Source organism: Rissa tridactyla, chromosome 4 (genome assembly GCF_028500815.1).
Source record: "Rissa tridactyla isolate bRisTri1 chromosome 4, bRisTri1.patW.cur.20221130, whole genome shotgun sequence".
NCBI lineage: Eukaryota > Metazoa > Chordata > Aves > Charadriiformes > Laridae > Rissa > Rissa tridactyla.
In genome coordinates, this window is record NC_071469.1 from 426,068 (window position 1) to 444,239 (window position 18,172).

The window sequence follows — 18,172 nt, forward strand, 5'->3', positions numbered from 1 at the left end:
CGGGGGCGTACGGTATTTATGTAAGACTGACCCACTGAGATTGATGGATAGGCTTCTGTCAGGAGAATAGCTTCAGCCTGTTGCAGTTTTTAGGCCAACTGCATCTTTTTTTTTTTTTTTTTAAGTAACCAGCAAAAACCCCCACCACGAACCTGTGTGAAAATGCAGACCTCTGATCTCCTTCCAGCTGTTAAAGCTCTCCGAAGCTTTGCGTGCAAAAGGGAAAGCCGGGGGTGTATTGTTAGTGTAATGCTTCTGGTATTGGTATATTCTGATTTTCTATCGTGCGTAACCCCCTGACGTGCAGCTGGCAGGCCCTGCTCTGAAAAGCCCCGCTGCAGGGGCCAGATGAGGCGCAGGCGCTTCTGGAGTAAGGCTTTATAAACAGGGTGCGGCTTAAAATCACCACATCCCCACCATTTTTGGTGTGAAGCGATGTGCCACGAGGCTCCTGGTGCTCTGCAAAGGGAGAGAACGACCCTCCGGCTTTTGCTGAGGCTGTTCAAACCCCCCACGGGGCCGGCCCCGGCTGCGAGGAGGAACGCGCAGGTACCGTTGGGTTGTGCAGTTGGATAAACAGCTCTGCTCTGAACGGGAACTTGTTTGAGCCTTTCCTCAGGAAGCAGCGAGGACACAGAGTGCTGGACTCTGTTCCTGTAGCGGTGGGTGTCCCGAGCTTCTCTGGGGTCCCTATAAATCATCTGATTTATAGCTGATGAGTATTAGGTGCAAACACTTGTAACTACGTAAACAGATAGCCATGAAACAGCGTCTGGAGGCTCCAGCTCTGCCCTGGGAAGAGCTTTAGGCAGAGCAGTCGGTAACTGCTCCAGTGCCGTGTCAGCCTGACACAGCTGTGGGCTCCAATGCTTTCATTCCCTTCGCGCGGGTTTTCTGCGCTCGAGAATAGCGGCACAAACGCTTTGCACTTTGTTGTGCTTGTTGAGAGCCGGCGCTGATCCGGGATCGCCTCTACGACAGCTGCTGTGACAAACATGGGTCACCTGGGTGTGACTCCGGTCCCCACAGCCCGGTTTGGGTGCTGACTGGCGACACCGATGCCCGGGTGCGGGGAAGAGGCTCTGCCAGGCCTGCGATACGCCAAGCGCGGCTGCCTGGGCGCCCCTGGGGAAGAGCAGGACGTCACTGCAGCGCTGACACCGCCGCTGCCTGGGACAGCGTTTGCAGGGAGGAAAGGCACTTGTGTAAGGCTAAAAAGACAAAAAAGTAATAAACAAGCAGGTGAAAGGAGTGGTGGTGGCGGGGACAGAATGTGTTCGAACACTAGGGAAGGTAAATTTACAGAAAAACCCCCAGGTGACATTGGCAAAAGAATTAGAACTCTTTATTATTAAATAATTAACACTACACCAATTCAAAACTTCCAGCAGCTTGAGCTGGTGCTCCTGAAAAGGAATGGGGGGCAGGCCCCCCCATGACAGCATTTGTCCCCCAATTCGCAGAGATTTCATCTGAAGAATAAACACTACCAGTCTGCAGCAGCTGAAAGATCATGGCTGAGAGCAGCGTATCCGAGGAGGAGCTGGGAAAGGAGCAGGGGGATGCTCAGTCCAGAGCAGGGAGCTGGAAAACCCACTCCAGACTGACCTTCACCAGGCCCCCCGAGGGTCTCCGGGGTGGGATGGCTCAGGAGGAGACCCAAATGGCAAGCAGCAGATGCACGGCTCCTCTGACAGGCTGGTGTGAGCCCAGGAGCTCCTGGCCGCTCACTGGTGAAGCTCTCGTGGCTGGACATCGCCAGATGGTGTCGATGTGCCGATGGGGTGACAGCCAGAGCTGGGGAGCAGGAAAGTCTCTGCTGGTGGGTGCCGAAATGAGGTGAGAGAGGGAGGGGACAGCGCTTGGTGGCTACGTCAACTGTTCTGAAGTCTCAGGTCAAAAGCCTTCACGTGCAGAACCAGTTTGCCGCTTGGCATTTGGGCTTCTCTCCCTTCAGCGTCCCTTCCTTCACGGGCGGGGGCCTCTCTGCTCCGCTTCCCGGCGGGCTGGACTGAGCCGCAGCATCCCTGCTCCCCAGCCCGCTGGATGTGCTGCTGCAGAGCCGGACGCCTCTTCCAGGGCTCCCTGCCGCCATCGCCTTCCCTGCCCCTGCTGGGCACGCCAACGTCTCCTTTTCAAGGTGAGCATCGCCCTCCAGCAGCAGGGAGCCAGCCCTCCTACTTGTCTCCTGCATCCAGCTAAAAACAGAAAGACCACGCAGTGTTTGCTGGGGTGTTTCAAACCTGCCAGCCCCGTTAGCTCGGCCGGCACTGCTTCTGAGCACCAAAACCCCCGAGCGAGGGGGAATTTGTTTTTCCTGCTTTACCACATTTGCATCAGCTCCATCCATCAGTGATTTGGAGCAGCACCAGCACTAAACCAAGGGCTGGTTCATCTCGCACAAATGCAAAATGGCTGGTAGTGAAAAATCACAAACCTGGCCAAAAGGCTAATAATTCCTACTCGTTCCTACCCCAAGAACAACCTGAATGTTAAAACTGGAATCTTGAAGCCAGATTTTCTCTCAGGTCGAAGAAGTCACGTATGGACCTTGTATCTGTTAAAAATACAACTGGCTTCTGACCACGGCGAGGTGGCAGAGCCCCACTGCAGACAACGGAGCTGTGCCCATCGACACAGGCAGCAGAGTTACAGTTTAAGCAGAAGGTTACAACTTCTGCTTAAATTAAATAAAAAAATTAAAAAGTGTTTGATGCCAAACGTGGAGAAGTCTTCCCAGCCAGTCTAAAGTAATGTACTAATTAACATTAGCACTAAACTCAAAGTAATTAAGAACCTCTCTCCTCCGATTTCTCACTTCTGAAGATCTCGGAGAACTACAGATGTACAACAGGCACGGGGAGATAAATGATCAGCGGGGGAAGTCGTCAAGTCCGCAACCGAATTAACAACTGACTGCTGTCGGGGGGGCGGGTACCCCGCCTGCTGCCCGTCGCACGTCTGGCCGCTGCAGCACCTTGTTCCGTCCCAGACATAGTGCAACTAGAGCCTCCCTCTCCTCACTGCTATTACTTGTTCCTCACCATCACCAGGAAAAACCACGAGAAATGAAACCAAAGCAATTAAGCAAATGTACAGGAAGAGGAAGGTTCTACTAAGGTGATGCCTGGCCGCCTCCTTGGTTCAGCAGTTGTCCACGTTAACGTGCCATTAACGGCATCGCAGGCTCAGGGAAAAAGCGGCGTAAAAACCAATAAAAACCAAGGCCTGAAGAGCAGCTTCAGCCCCCGAGAACGTGCCCCACTGCGTGTCGGCACGCTCAGCGGGGTTTCCCAGTCTCCTCACACACCCTTTATTTTGCTTAAGTGCACGGGTGAGTTTTCTGCTGACTTGTACTGGGTTAATTTGAACAGCTGATGGGTTTTTCTGGGTGGCCACTTCCAGCTCCAGGAATCTGTACCCTATAGGGCTTTTTCGGTGTGTTTGGGAGCAAATAAAAGAAAAAACAACCCCAAACAAAAAACCCCAAGACAGAAAGCTTTTCGGTAATTGAGCGGGTCACTGCCTGAAGAAGCCCTGAAGTGCTCTCACTCCACCCAAAGCCTGAGGTTGGCAGATCTGCGTCCTCCCCCGCTGCGCCACCGAAACCTCCAGCAACAGCGCTCTGCTCTGTGGCACCGTCACTGGGGCACAGCGCTGAGGTTTGGGGTTGTGGGGTTTTTGTTTTGGTTTTTTGCACTTTACTGTGGTCCTTTTCTCTGAATGCAGACTGCAAGCATGGCAGTGGCGGTGCAGGTCTAACCCCAGCAAGCACAAACCCCGCAATAACTCCAGCACAAGGAATAAAGAGGGTGAGGGAGGGAGACAGGGCCCTGAGCCCCTTCCCACCTTTTCTTTTTCCTTCTGAATTAGTGTTTGCATCTCCTCGTTCCAGCCCAGCAGCTCCACCAGCTTCTCGACCCCACTGACCACGTCCCCCAGCTGGGCTATGTCATTGTGGCGTCGCTGCCAGGCGAAGGGTCCCACGAGGTCTTGGTTGATCAGGACTCGGGGAACGGAGCTGCGGACCGCTCCTGCCAGGCTGGCGAAGGGCTCCACCTAAAGGAAGGCAACCCCAAGGAGCAGAGAGCCGGTCACCCCGCCGACGGGCACTGCGGGCGTGAACTCACTGCACAGGGAGCTTGTAACCGCTGTGTTTAACAGTTCCCCCACCGTGGGCTAAGCTACCCCAGCTTTGAACAGGTTATGGATGCCACCAGTTATCCGGTGGCCTGTCCTCAGGTAGCTACAAAACTCTTGCTCTCCAGGTGCCCACCGTTACCAGGAGCACACCACGTTTTCAGAGGGTCTCAGAGTGCACGCACCCTATTTCCTACCCTGCCACCTCAAATTTTACCTCAATAACCCAGCGTCTTGCCTTCTCTGCTAAACCCCCTCTCTCCTCTGGAGTCCCCCCGTTTTCCGTGTGCCTTTTTCTCCTTGTGAGCGGGGGTTTCCCTTAGCCCCAGACCTCCAGGGACGTTCCGATGACGAACAGCAGGTCTGCCATGGGGAAGTCTGTCACGTGCAGGAAGAAGCGCTGCGGGAGCTCCTCGCCAAAGAAGACAATGTCAGGCTTGACGACTCCAGTGCAGACGGGACAGTGAGGGACCTTGTCTGCCATGATGTCCCCCTGAAGCGAGAGCACCCAACACCGCTCATTACAGGGCAGCGCACACCTGCACAAGCTGGGTCAGAACCACAACACACCCTCGCAGCAACATCCTGCCCCAAGTATGGTTCCCTCCAATAAAACCTCTTGGCCCTGAGGGCGAAATAACAAGCCTACAACAGGTTCTCCTCCCTGCATTAATTTGTGTGTCGACGCCCAGCTGTGACCACTCACCCTGAAGTCCTCTCCTGGGAAGTTCCTTCGACAGACCATACAAGTGGCAGTGGCAAAGGTGCCATGGGCTTCCACCAGTCTATCGGGAGGGATCCCAGCAACTGGAACACAGCGTGTGGGAGAGGACCAGCTCAGCGTCAGGTGACTGAACCAGAAACTCCACATTCACTGGGCATTTCCCCAGTCCTGCCTCCTGTTCTGTTTCTCACCCTCATCTCTTCCCGGTGCTTGGCTGCTGAGAGATGCGGAAGAGAAAACTCACCTCTCTCCAGCCCATCGATATTCTGGGTATAGAGGCGCAGGAGGAGCCCTTTGTCATGCAGGAGCCTCAGGAAATAGTGGGCATAGTTGGGTCTGTAGTTGCCAGGGTAGAGCTCCTTGGCCAAAGTGAAAAAGGGCTTAGGGTTGGCCAAGAAATACATCAGTTCAAAGATGGCTTCTGGGTAAGGGATGTTGTACTTCTCAAGGTTACTGTAGAGGCCGCTCCCCGGGGACCTGCAAGGAGAGGAGAGTGGGGCTGGTAGTCAGAATGCAGGAAGAGATGCCACCCACCACCGAGCTAGACCAAGACACAACAGAGCAGACAGCCAGGCCCTCAGGTTCTCCCTGGCTGCTTTGTGCTGTCCATTGTGCGTCAAGAGAGGAGCTGAAGCTGCCTCTGCACAGAAGGAGAACCTGCCTGGCATCCCTGCTCTGCTGCCACCCCACCTTCTCCTGGCTGCAGAGGTGTGCCCCAGTTGGAGGAAGGGAAGGGCCACCCTGGTACGCCGTGAGGACCACGCTCTCTTCTATCTGGAGCGCCTCAAGCCTGTGCCACAGCCACGTTGGCGCTTCTCTGGTGGCCAAGGTGGTGCAGCGAGCACAGCCACAGAACCAGCAACAGGCCTGACTTAACCATCCTGAAGACCCGGGACAGGATGGTCTGACCGGTGATGCCAGCCTGCCTTTGGCTGGAGAAGGAGGATCAGCAGGGACGGAAACTCCTGTGCCTAGTCTAGCCTGGCACAGATAAAGAAAATGGAGGGGTGAGAGGAGGAGAAGGCACCAGCATTACCTAAGCTGAAGATCTTGGCCCTCCCAGCACTGAAAAAGGACAAATGGAAGGATGGAAGCATTACCTAAAATCCGGGATGCCGCTGGGGGTGCTAATCCCAGCGCCAACCATCACCACCACCCTGCGACACTCCTTCTTCCGAATTCGCTCTGCCACATCCTGCAGGGTGAGCTGCTGCTTCCCACCATCACCTCCCCATCTGCCCATTCCTAAAATGGCTCTGGCAGCAGCAGCAGCCAAAGAGAAGGGCCTGGTCCCTTGGATCCTGCTCGGAACAGAGAGAAAGCACAGCAGGTAGCGCACTGACAGTGACTTCAACTGAAAACTGCTCAGGGGAGGAAAACCACCCCAAGAATTTTGCAGAAAGCTCTTCAATCGGCAGGACTGTGTGCTAGTACTTAACAAGGAGAAAGCTTTACTCTTAATCTAATCCATACCCCAGGAGCAGATACTTTCCATTGTGCTTTCTTACACAGATCTAAAAATACCAAGTCATTGGTACCCCTGTGTGAGGGGTTTTTTTGGATAGGGGTTGGACAAAGCACTGGGACATAGGACTGTGGGAACAGTGGCACTGGCACTCACAAGTCTCATGGTCGATTTACACTGATCTTGGGATATGGAAGACCCTTTTCTATGTCCCGACTTTCAGGAAGTTTCTAACAGGGTGATACGGTCACCGTGGGACAATGCTGCCCAGGTTAGCACTGACATTTTCATTTCTCTATTTCTCCCAAGGGCTCTGCCTTGAGAGAGCTCTGTGTCTAAATGGCAACCACAGGTCAGCATACATACAGATGGGGCTGAGAACAGTCATTATCGTCTCAAGGAACAGTTTCTCCCCAGACAATTAGTGCTTGCTGGTGCAGGACATTGTGAGCAGTCCAGGGAAGGCGTGGCAATGCAAAGAGCCAAGCGAGAGCTGCTGGACTTTGGCAAACCACAAATAGCAATTACCGAGCTGTGTCGACTGTGGCCTCAGCGTGGTCAGGCCTGACTTTGCAAGGATACAGCTCTGCCTTGCCAGACCAGGTTCCTGGGGAGCTAAATTCACAATCAGCAAATGCTAATATTTCTCTGGTAAATCTCTCTACTCTTCGAGCTCCCAGGTCAGCTCTGGCTTACAGAGATGGTGACCCATCAGCCTGTTTAGACAGGAGAGGTGATGTCCTCCATCCTGTGCTTTCACCGTATCAGTACCAGTTCCTTCCCTTTGGCATCCCGGTGCAGAGCCTGGTGGGATCAGGCACCAGCACCAGCTGTGAGGTGACAGTCACGCCACACCAGACTGCCCTACCTCCATGCTCCGGAGCTGGCTGTCCCTTTGCCATCCCCAGAGCAAAGGGAGAGCCGGGCCAGGCCCGCCGGGGCACCGCTGCTGCTGCCATCCCTGGGGCCGCGCTCCCACAGGCTCCTCCACGCTGCGAGAAAGCACAGAGCCGGTGAACAGGTGTTGGGGGAGAACCGGAGAGCAGCCACGTGTGGGTGACGGTGGTGTCTCCCCTCAGGGCCCACTGCTGACCCTCAGGGCCTGCTCCTGCTCCTCAGCCCCCTTCAGGGCCCGCTCTCCTCCCTCAGGGCCCATTCCTGCCCCTCACGGCCCACTCCCCTCCCTCAGCCCCTCCTCTGGGCCTTCTCCTGCTCCTCAGCCCTCTTCAGGGCCCGCTCCCCTCCCTCAACTCCTCTCAGGGCCCGCTCCTGCCCCTCAGGAGCTGCTCCCTTCCCTCAGGGCCTGTTCCTGCCCTTCAGGACCCCCTCGGGGCCCGTTTCCCGACCGCCCCCGCTCGGTCCCCGGGCCTCACCCGCCGCCAGGAGCCGGCCGCCGCGCCGCGCCCCCCGCTCCATGGCCGCGGCAGCGGCCGCACTCCCCGCCGGGCCCCCGCCGCGGCGCTACCGCAGTGCCCCGAGTAGGCGCGCCCGCCCTGGCGGCCGCTCCTTCGGCAGCGACCCGGCCTCGCCCCTCTCCTCACCGCCTCCGGTTTGGGTCGTTTCGGGGATTTTGGGGGTGTTTGTTTGGGGAGGGAGGGGGAAGCCCAGCGTCGAGGCGTTGCCATGGCTACCGCGGGGCGGCGGGGGCCGTCGCCGCGGGGCCCTACGGTACCCAGCGTGCCCCGCGCGGCGCCGGAAGTGAGTGTGCATTTCCGGCGGGCGCGAGCGCGGGGGCGGCCGGGTGTCGGCGTCGCGGCCTCTTCGCTCCCTCCGTCCCGCCGGCCGCCGCCATGAAGGACGTGCCGGGCTTCCTGCAGCAGAGCCAGAGCTCGGGGCCGGGGCAGGCCGCCGTCTGGCACCGCCTGGAGGAGCTCTACAACAAGAAGTGAGTTGGGGGGGGTCCACTGCGGCGGTAACACCCGCCCCGGGAGGGGGGCCGCTGCCCTCGGCGGGCCGGCCTGGCCCTCCTGGCGTCCCGCGGCGTTGCTGTGGGGCTGCGCCCCTCCATACCGCCCCCCAGGGCCGGCCCTCTCCTGTCCTGGCCTCTCCCGGGGCGGGAGTGGGCTGCTCCTGCGTCCTTTGCTTGGTAATCGCTCAACCAGCGCGAACCAGGTGGGGGAAACCAGGGGGTTGATTTCCGCGTTATTTTCCTGGGGTTCCTTTATGTTAGCGCCTGGGGGAGCGTCTCCGCCACCGATTTTCGTGTTTGAGTTGCCATTAGTCGCGGCAGCTGCAGAGGCAGGCGGGCTGAGCAGCCTGGGTGTGGGGTACGGCAGGAGCGGAGGGGCTGGTGGGAAGTGTGAGCTCACGGAGTGACCTTCTGCTTTCTTAAGACTCTGGCACCAGCTGACTCTGCAAGTTCTGGACTTTGTTCAGGACCCTTGCTTCGCCCAAGGAGATGGACTTATCAAGGTGAAGTGCTCGATTGCTCCAGGGGTTTTGTCTTTCCGTAGCAAAGATGGGTGATCGTGTTTCTGTATTAGTAAAAAGTAAGCAGCCTGTGACTTGTCTCTGGAGAGTTATTAAGCTAGGTGAATTCAACTTTCTGGGGTTTATGCACTAGATGTGAGTGTGCGGTATGGAAATTCTGCTGAAATTACATGTGTCAATTTTAGAAGTTTCAAAGTGATTCTTCAGTTTCATTCACTTACATTTTTTTGTGTGGGGAGGGGGAGCCTTTTTCTTTCCCTTTTGTAACAAGGGGTTTACAACTGCAAGTCTAGGATAGATTGTCAGGCGTTCACAAGTGCTTCAGTGTCCGGTAGGTTATTTCACCCACTGTCTGGGAGCTTCTTCCACTTACAAAGATAGTGGCGTACTCAGTCCACAGTCGCATATTGTCTGTATGCTACAAATAATCATGCACTTTTGCTGTCCTTCATGGTTTTGTGTTAAAATTCAGTTTATTTTAACTGATAGTTATTTATTCAGATACTTATTTCCATGATAAAGAGCCACGGGTGTCTAAAGACAGTCTCTTTTCTAAACGGCTGCAAAGAGAAATTGGAAAGCTTTAGCCCTGTGCTTATAGTACAGCAATAACTGAAGACACGCACCAGGCCAGCCCGTAGCAGGGAGGTGGTGTGTTGTAGTAGCTGCTAGCTTGTGAATTTTATGAATCACTCCTTGGTTGGAAGGAAACTGCAGAGATAGAATGAGCTAAAATGAGCAATTTTTTGGCTCCTGGATTCTGTACAGTGTAGACTTTTCTGTAGTGGATGCCCACTACTTTGTTGGAAAAATAAATTGTAAAAAAGCAAGCTGAAATGAAATATCCTTTTGTCCTGACTGTCGATATCTTTGTGCCTACAGCTGTACGAGAACTTCATCAGTGAGTTTGAACACAGGTGAGTGTGGTTGCCTGGAAGCTTTTAGGTAACCTGCTGTTGACTGAGACTGTTCTGACAATGAGCTTTTTGTTCTAGGGTGAACCCCTTGTCCCTGGTAGAGATCATTCTCCATGTGGTCAGGCAGATGACAGGTAAGTGTCCTTACCTGTTACTTAAAATCTTTTTAAATAACTGATGCCTATGAAATTTGGCTACTTACTAGTAACAGCTAAATCTTCAATGTTAAGCTGTTGTCTTTCCGGAGTATTGAAAAGGGAAAGCACTAGCTCAAAAAGCTTATGATTGCTGCTACGTAGAGCAGCAAGCTTACTGTTTCGCTAGAGAAATGGCTGATGAGCAGAAAGCCCGGCCTATGATAGTAGCACCTTTTGAAGGCTGAGTGGTACGCTATAGAAAAAATATATTCCAGTCTTCATGAATCCAGTAAAAGAGTATATTTCTAGGTTGAGATTCAGTTCCACAGCACTTCCTGATATTGCTGCCTTTTTTTTTTTTCCCCTCTACTTCAGATCCCAATGTGGCCCTTACTTTTCTGGAAAAGACTCGAGAAAAGGTATTTTTGAAATTGTTCTCTCTGGTAGTCCACCTGCAGGAATCGTTTTGTGTACAAGCATATATGGTATAGCGGAAGAGGCAGATATGTGTATGTTGTAACCCATGCTGGAGAACACCTTCTCCTTTTCTCAGTGAACAACTCCGTATTTCAGTGTGGGAACACCGTAACAAATGAAATGCAACGAACACAGTCAGTTTTGAGAGCCTAGCTGGCTGCAAGGGTGGCACGCTCTAAACATATATCTTTGTGTAACTGCAGGTGAAAAGCAGTGACGAAGCTGTCATTCTGTGTAAAACGGCCATCGGGGCGCTCAAGTTGAACATTGGAGACCTGCAGGTCACCAAGGTGAGGTGATGACTCGAGTAGCCCGAGCATTTGGCTATTTTGGGGTACTGTGATGCACTTCAGCAGTTACTACAGCGTGGACCTGCCTGTGTCTGTGGCTCAACTTTGAATGAGAAGATGATAAATTTGCAGCTCCTGGGGTTTCCAGGAAGACCTGTGGTTCTACTTTACATCTTGTAGGCCATAAAAACACGTGTATAGTACTTACGACCAAATCTCTGAAGTTTCAGTAAGATTCTGATGCACGTAGCCTTTGAGGTGCTGTTGCTAACGGGTGGCCTGCAGCTGATCACTGCAGCTGTGGCTGTGCACAGCTCAGAGGAGAGGGAAAAAATAGAGCTCAGGGTGCAGCTTAGAGGGTCTCATGAATTCAGCAGTCTATTTGCTGCTTGTTGGCGAGCTGCTAACGATGACTGAATTAGTGTATCATTTCCTGTGCTAAGCATAGTGTTTATTTCACCTCTTGGCTTTTTTTAGAACCATCTTTCAAACCCAAGATGAGGGTTTTTTTTCATGCAGTGCAGCTTTATGTCTCTCAGAGCAAGTGCAAAGTTTGATAGGTTTGGTGGGTATAAGTGTATAGAGTGTGTATATATATGTATATAAATATAGCTGCAGGGTTGTTTTTTGTGGGGTTGGGGTTTTTTTTTTAACCTAATTACTATGTAAAGGGAGAATGCCACTGCTTTATTTTTAATGCTGTGGCAGTGGCTTTGCCTGTGGTCTCTCTGCTTTGCCTCGGAGTGGGTGTTCCTTCTGGCCCACACAGGAATGCTGTAGCCCTTGCAGTGGTGCACTAGGAGGCTGGGAGCACGGGGCTGTGTGGGGTGTACCTTCACCTGTAACAGAGAGGTTTTACCCTCCTCTAGGAGACCATTGAGGAGGTTGAGGAGATGCTGAACAATCTCCCTGGGGTGACTTCAGTTCACAGCCGCTTCTATGATCTCTCCAGCAAGTACTACCAGACGATTGGGAACCATGCCTCTTACTATAAGGATGCTCTGCGGTTTCTGGGTTGCATTGATGTTAAAGATCTGCCGGGTAAGTCCTCTTTTCACCAAGCATAGAAAGTCCCAGTTTTCGTTCTCTGTTTCATCACTTCAATCTAAATCAATGCACTGGCGGAGAACGGGATTTTCTCAGCGTTATTTTGAGTCTGCCATAGCTGGGCTGAGGTCTGGCTAGAAAGAGGAGGAGCCAATGGGAAGAACGGCTGAGTAGGATTCAGCTCCTAAGCTGCGTTGAGGTGATGGGAGGGGGGGAAGTGCCCCCACCAGAAGGGATAGTTTGTTCTAGTTCCCAAAAATCTTCACTATAGATTCAAAATGTCTCTTTTGTGCTAGTGCTGTGGTTACTGCAGGCTTCTGAATTTCAGGCCTGGGGGAGGGTGAAAAGGAGGGCTGGGAATGGTTTAATACAGGCACAGGGAGGGGTTGATGGGGCTTAGACTGCTGCTTCATCCAAACTGTTTTTGTTGTTTTGGATTTTTTTGGTTGTGGTTTTGGTGTTTTTTTTCAGTATCGGAGCAGCAGGAGAGAGCCTTTACCCTGGGACTGGCAGGGCTCTTGGGAGAAGGTGTTTATAACTTTGGGGAGCTGGTGAGTTGATGCAGCTCTGCTTCACTTGCTGAGTATCGGGAATTGATTTTACCCTATTAACGCTCTCCTGCCTGGTTTCTGCAGCTCATGCACCCTGTGCTGGAGTCCCTGAGAAACACTGACCGGCAGTGGCTGATTGACACACTTTATGCCTTCAACAGTGGTAATGTAGAGACATTTCAGGCTCTGAAGTCGGCGTGGGGTCAGCAGGTGAGTGAGTGAGTTGCTGTATTGCTTAAGGCCTAGGCTCAGTATTTACAGAGGACACTTAGATTCTGTGGACCATTACCTTAAGAATTCCCGACTCTGGTGCGTCGGTATAATTTTAATCATAGCATAGTCATGTTTCTTTCATCTTGATATGTATCATTGGTTTTCTTTTGGCTTCCCTCTGTCTCTGGTTGATTGAAAGAACTGAAGAGAAATCTCTTGTGATCCACGGGCAAAGCAAACAAAAACGTCATGCAGTCCTGCGCAGGAAGATAATCTCTGATTTAATTTCCATAATGCCGTTCACTCCCAGTATTAAGCTGCTTCCAGTGTAAAATAGTGGTTTTCCCCTTGTGTTCTAAGGAGTTTGAGGAAAACAGTGGTGTTGGCTATTAACTATGCTGGCCGTACCAGAAATTATTGACGTAGCAGTAATTTACGGGTCGACTTGTATGTCCACTTGTGCAAGGCTGTGGCCTTTGATAAAAGGTTGCCTGCCTTGTGAAGCGCTGCATTTCATTGTGCAGTCCTTCCGAGCTGTTTTATGGACCCGTTAATACCAGGTAGTTGGGTTGTAATGGCCTCTTCCCTTGTAAATGAGGGCAGTGGGTGCCCATGTGGCTCGCTCCTGTGTGTAGCACGCTGTTATCGCCCGAGGGGGGAAAAGTACTAATGAACTTACTCCTCCATTTTATCCCCTTACAGCCAGATCTGGCTGCAAATGAAGCACTTCTGCTGCAGAAGATTCAACTGTTATGTCTTATGGAGGTGAGCTGAGAACTGTGAGGTGTGAGATGTGGGAGGAGGAAGGGGGCTCCCAGCTACCTGTCGGTGGGGGCAGCACTCTTAAATAGCCTCTTCTCTGCTGGGCGCATTCCTTCGCTCTTAACAGGAGCTCGGGAGCGTAAATAGTTGACTGCAAATTTTGCCTCTAGGTGGTGCCAAAAGGCAGGTCCTGCTAGGGAAGGAGGCTTGTGCTGTGCTACTTGTTCAGAGGTTCAAGTCTGTGCTCTTTCAGGCAGGATGTGGAGGTGGGGAAGAAAAGAGCAAGCTTGGTGTCTTGAGGATGGTATCTGTGATGATAACTCTTAAAGTATGTTGTGGCATAACAACAGATTTCTAAAACGCAGTTAAAATCTTAATTTCCTAGGGAGTGAAAGTCCTTTCCCTGACAGGTAACTCTAAATGTTTAACAGTTTGGGGTTTTTTTCCTGTCACTTGAAGGCTTTGGCTCTGTTGTTATCCAATAATACTGGTGTATAAACCTCCTTGGCCCTGGGTCTTTTTCAAAACTGAGTTATCTGCAGCATGATGTATGTTTATACACACCTGCATACCAATATGTGTGTGTGTTAGTGTGTATATACACTCCACTTCTAGTGTTTTACTGCAAACGAGTTCTGCCACCTCTAGGTACTGTGTTACCTCAGGGATTTGATCCGCACTGAGACATTTCAGCCCAGATTGATCTGATTAACTTAGAGATTGTGTTGTTGCCTAGGAAATCTGCTGCTTGGAGCAGCAAGGTGTGTGTGGAGGAGGGAGGGCTGCTCCTCCTCTCTGCTGACGTAAATGCACTTTTCTTGGAAATATTTTGATGAAATATGAGAAATCTAGTTGTACTGCAGCTTGAGAGCTCAGCAGGGCAGGAGGAGGGAAGCTGTGCGCTCTCTTGGAAAAAAACTAAAACTGTGTGGGATTTGCTTTTGTTTTGTTTACTTGAATTCAGATGACTTTCACCCGCCCGGCCAATCACAGACAGCTGACTTTTGAAGAGATTGCTAAGAGTGCCAAAGTCACTGTGAATGAGGTGAGTTCTGGTTTGGACAAACTTAATAATGTCTAAGTTCTGAAGATCTAGAAGCGTCTGGATAGCCCGACTCCCATAGGTGAACACTCAGTAGAAATGTTTTCCCCTCCTCTTGTGCATTTGGAGAACTTTTTTTTCTTTTTTAAGAAGGAATTAACTGCTTGGTGCTCCTGTTTCTTGGTAAATAAAACTTTGAAGCTTCTTAGTCATAGTCTGAAGTTGGAAGAGAGCTTTGGAGGTCAACTGTTCCCACCTTCTCTTGAAAGCAGGCCTTTGGATTAGGCTGTGCAGGGCCCTGCCAAGCTGTCCTGAGTGTTTCCAGCGAGGGGAAATGTCACTGATGTTTAATTTTTCTCACGGTGAAGAATTTTCTTCTGTTACCCAGATGGAATCCCTGCTAAAGCAAATCCTGCCTACGGCCTCTTGTCCTTTCACCGCGCATCCTTGTGAAAACAGTACCTCGTACCTTCCCCGTTACTGCCTTTTAGGTAGGGAAGACTGTGATGAGGCGTCCCCAAGCTGCCTCTTATCTAGGCTGAACAAATAAAACTTCTTCATCGTGTCAAGCTCTCAGTCTCCTAATCTTGGTGGCCCGTTGTTAGACCCTCTCCAGTTTTGCGGGGCCGCCCCTAAGCTGAAAGGGGTGACACAAAACCGGACAGGGTGTTGCAGGGATGCTCCAGCGAGTGCTGAGTGGAATAATGGCATCCCTTGCTCTGCTGGCTCTCGCACCGTTTGCTGTCCCCCCCAGCCTCTGCTCCTTTCCATCAGAGTACGCTCCGCTGAGCGCATTCCGCAGCCCGTCAGACCTCTCTGTCTGCGCTGCTGCTTGGCATCGTTGGATCTCGGGCACAGGCCCCCCTGCTTATCTTCACTGTGCTTCATGTGGTTCGCGTTAGCCTGATCTGTTGAGGTCTCTCTTTGTGGCAGCTCTTATTTCCGGCACGCTGCCCCTCCCTGCCAGTTTGGTGCCATCTGTGAAATTGTCACCCAGCTAGCTCGAAGATAATTAAATAGCATCAGACCCAGAATCGAGCCCTGAGGAGTGCTGTTCGTGACCAGCTGCTTCTCCAACTCCAAGCCACTAACCACTACCGTTCGAGCTCAGTAGTTCAGCAGATTTTCCACTCATCGTGTGGTCTTTCTCTGTGTTCTGTAGCTTACCACGTTCTGTAGCTTACCAGCTTGTCAACAAGGATGTGGTAGGAGGTCTTGTTGAGCACTTTCCTAAAAGAAAGGCACGGCCTTTGACACCTGAGCAAGTTATTTAGTTTAAAAAAGCAATTGTATTGGTCAGGCACATCTTACCTGTGGTAAATCCTTGTTGACTTTTTTCCAATTAGCTTGTTCTTCCTGGGATTTCGGAGAAAAGAAATCTGCCCTTAGGAAAAAATAAACGTTTCCCGTTTATTTAGATGTTGAGTCTCAAGGCAGTATTACAACCTAAAAGAGGATGGGTGCGAGAGAAGCTGCAGCTGCTCTTGGTTTTGTTGTGTGTAGCAGACAGTCTTCTGCAATTTAAAGATTTTATTTGTCTCGGGGGGGAAAATGGGTGATTCTCAAGTGTTTCCTTGAATTATTATTTTTCTTGTCTAGGTGGAGCTGCTGGTGATGAAGGCGCTCTCAGTAGGCTTGGTGAAGGGCAGTATCGATGAAGTCGATAAGAAGGTGCACATGACATGGGTACAACCACGTGTGTTGGATTTACAACAGGTAATGACCAGCTTGAGTATTAAGGCAGTACTAACATGTTTTCTTGTGTGGGGTGACCTGGAAATTAAAATAGGAACTGTGAAGGGTCACTGAAAATTAGTCTCGTTCACACTTGAAGATGCTCAGGGAATGAGGAAGCGCGTCAGCTTTTCCTCCTTCCTTTTTACGCTGCCACCTTCAGCTCTCACTGTGGGTGTATGGTGCACTTTGTGGTTTGCAGTAAGTAGTGAGAAACTTGTCAGGAGATAGAATAGGATTTTAGTTACACTTCCCTTACGAAAACCACACAAACCACCATAAAACGCAAGCGCTTTGACCGTATTTTCCAGAAGCATGCTGACATCTGTGTGGCTGCTTCAAGCCTAAAGGCATGAAACACAATTTCCAGGCTGTAGGCAGCATGCTTCTCTTGGGAAGAGAGGTCAGGGTGATAAAGACAAAGGTGCCGAGCTTCTCAAGTTCACCTGTGTAATGCTTTAGGAGACCGTATAGGATGCCTTTACCTTTAAAAAAAAAAAAAAAAATCAGTATGTGGCATACTAGCTGCAAGAAATTCCTTTTGTGCATTTCAGTTTAACTTTACACATTGCTGTTTGATGGTAAAAGACGTTAAGTAGCATCTTTTCTAGACGTATGGGGTTTGGAGAAGTTGTGCGGGATCTCGAGGGTTTGTCCTTGAGGGTGGATATTGATTGGTACTTCTGGTGGCTGAGGCGTTGAAGTTGCGGTGGGCTTGCCTTGCAGATCAAAGGGATGAAAGACCGCCTGGAGTTCTGGTGCACGGACGTGAGGAGCATGGAGATGTTGGTGGAGCACCAGGCTCATGACATCCTGACATAGAGGACCTTGCACTACCCCTGGGAGAGTGACTTCTGCTGCCGCTGCTGCCGGCCGCGCTCAGACCACTGACTCTGTACTGAATTCTATTGGAGGGGGGGGTGGGCAGAGGGGGGAGCAGCTTTTTGACGCTTGTTCGGAGGAGTAAGTGGCCTTTTGCTGTGTAACCCTTTGGTGCTTGGAGTCAAGATTTCCCTATGCGCTAACATTAGTGGCACTGACCGTGAGAGCTCCCATCCTGCTCTCGCGAAAGGAGGACAAAGGCTCCGCCGTGGTTGATTCGTCAGTTATCACACTTCTGTGGGAGGATGCGGTGCCGGCTGCGTGTTAGAGCAGCGGAGGCTGTTTGCCGGGTACAAGGGGGCAGCAGAAGCTCCTTTATGGGAACGTGCTGGAGAGGTGCCTGACCAATCTGTGGAATTAATTAGCGGTATTGGCCTTAGGAGGGCATGACCTTCCCCGGGAACCTCTCTCCCTGCCCTGCCGCAGCCCAAGGGCGGCATTACTCACATCAGCTTTCTCCTTTTGCCCTCTTTCTCCACAACCCCTCCTCCTCATCTGCAGTAGAGGGAGTGTTTACTCCATCAAAGGGTTTTCTCCAGGATTACCATTTAGTGGATGTGTTTTTATATACTTTTGGGGGTGGTTGTCTTTTACGAACACTTTGTGCTAAAGTGAGGTGCAGCAAGTATTGCTGGAATAAACTTCTCTGCCTTCCCTTTTCTGCAGTTCTGTGTTTGTCCTCTCCGTAACTTGCAGTTCAGCCTCTGATCTGTTTGAAAATGGCCTTCCTCTTAAGTTTCATGTTACAAGACCCCTCTGTCCAAGAACAATGCAGGTTTAAGCACACCATTAATCACCAGTGGGATTCGCGTGTAGTTTACTTAGCTGCTTGTACTTTCTTGTCGAGTTCCTTTATTTTGTGGGCAGCAGTGGTCCTGATGCCTCTTCACCAGTTGAGTAAGCATTACTGGCAGAAAAGGCCTAAGTAAGGCCTGGGACAGCAATTTTTATTCTGCTTTTGCCTCTCACAACTGCTGCCTTTAAAAGCTTTCTGTGCTGTGATTGTTTTGCCCTGCTGCTGCTGCGACGCCTTTGTCGGGATGGAGGATAGTAACGCACGTTGAGAATTCGAAGCAGATGCACATTGGAACTGAGCGCCACTTCCGAGTGCCATTTAGATGCGTAATACTAATTACGGGGCAGCCATAGCCACCTACGCCAGGGCTGGTAACAGCAGCTTTAAATTGAACAGAGTCGTATTTGCACACCTGCCGAAATTCCTCGGGATGCAAGTGGCTTTTCAATGCTGCTGCCACCGTATCCGCGGCCAGCCCGTGCTTCGCAGCGCCAGGTTGGGCACTTCTGTGGTCCAGGAGTGCAGTCCTCTGGCGTCGCTCTAGCAAACGCTGCTACTGGAGGTT

The 18,172-nt window shown here is 51.5% G+C and overlaps 2 protein-coding genes across 5 annotated transcripts; one reads left to right on the top strand and one right to left on the bottom strand.

The window, feature by feature from the left end:
- Positions 1-1,318: 1,318 nt before the first annotated feature.
- Positions 1,319-7,969, bottom strand: SIRT3 (sirtuin 3). Of its 3 annotated transcripts, XM_054198533.1 has the most exons (9): positions 7,703-7,969; positions 7,198-7,321; positions 6,858-6,944; positions 5,965-6,165; positions 5,109-5,341; positions 4,847-4,947; positions 4,472-4,633; positions 3,850-4,059; positions 1,319-2,198 (listed from the first exon to the last, which is right to left on the bottom strand). In XM_054198533.1, exons 1-9 carry the CDS (start codon positions 7,743-7,745, stop codon positions 2,178-2,180), a joined length of 1,182 nt encoding a protein of 393 aa, XP_054054508.1. In that variant the 5' UTR covers positions 7,746-7,969; the 3' UTR covers positions 1,319-2,177. The 3 variants fall into 3 exon arrangements, 2 of the variants coding, with proteins under 2 accessions (XP_054054508.1, XP_054054509.1); XM_054198534.1 differs by lacking the exon at positions 6,858-6,944; XR_008465938.1 differs by lacking the exon at positions 1,319-2,198 and having other exon boundaries at positions 3,932-4,059; positions 4,358-4,633.
- A 56-nt stretch (positions 7,970-8,025) lies between these two features.
- On the top strand, positions 8,026-17,476 carry PSMD13 (proteasome 26S subunit, non-ATPase 13). Of its 2 annotated transcripts, XM_054198535.1 has the most exons (13): positions 8,030-8,214; positions 8,663-8,741; positions 9,642-9,676; positions 9,755-9,810; positions 10,189-10,232; positions 10,494-10,580; positions 11,450-11,621; positions 12,099-12,178; positions 12,263-12,388; positions 13,094-13,156; positions 14,118-14,198; positions 15,795-15,911; positions 16,656-17,476. In XM_054198535.1, the coding sequence occupies exons 1-13, from the start codon at positions 8,120-8,122 to the stop codon at positions 16,749-16,751; spliced, it is 1,131 nt and encodes a 376-aa protein (XP_054054510.1). In that variant the 5' UTR covers positions 8,030-8,119; the 3' UTR covers positions 16,752-17,476. The 2 variants fall into 2 exon arrangements, with proteins under 2 accessions (XP_054054511.1, XP_054054510.1); XM_054198536.1 differs by lacking the exons at positions 15,795-15,911; positions 16,656-17,476 and adding an exon at positions 14,584-15,515 and having other exon boundaries at positions 8,026-8,214.
- Positions 17,477-18,172: the final 696 nt, after the last annotated feature.

What these genes read in the sequence shown, in the direction of transcription:
- PSMD13 (XM_054198535.1), top strand. Translation starts at nt 8,120, where the DNA reads ATGAAGGACGTGCCGGGCTTCCTGCAGCAGAGCCAGAGCTCGGGGCCG. An exon ending in GAGGAGCTCTACAACAAGAA is followed by an intron (nt 8,215 to 8,662) that starts GTGAGTTGGGGG and finishes TGCTTTCTTAAG; the next exon opens with ACTCTGGCACCAGCTGACTC. An exon ending in CCAAAGTCACTGTGAATGAG is followed by an intron (nt 14,199 to 15,794) that starts GTGAGTTCTGGT and finishes TTTCTTGTCTAG; the next exon opens with GTGGAGCTGCTGGTGATGAA.
- SIRT3 (XM_054198533.1), bottom strand. Translation starts at nt 7,745, where the DNA reads ATGGAGCGGGGGGCGCGGCGCGGCGGCCGGCTCCTGGCGGCGG. An exon ending in GCCACAGTCGACACAGCTCG is followed by an intron (nt 6,166 to 6,857) that starts GTAATTGCTATT and finishes TGTTCCGAGCAG; the next exon opens with GATCCAAGGGACCAGGCCCT. An exon ending in TTCAGAAGGAAAAAGAAAAG is followed by an intron (nt 2,199 to 3,849) that starts GTGGGAAGGGGC and finishes TTCTGTTTTTAG; the next exon opens with CTGGATGCAGGAGACAAGTA.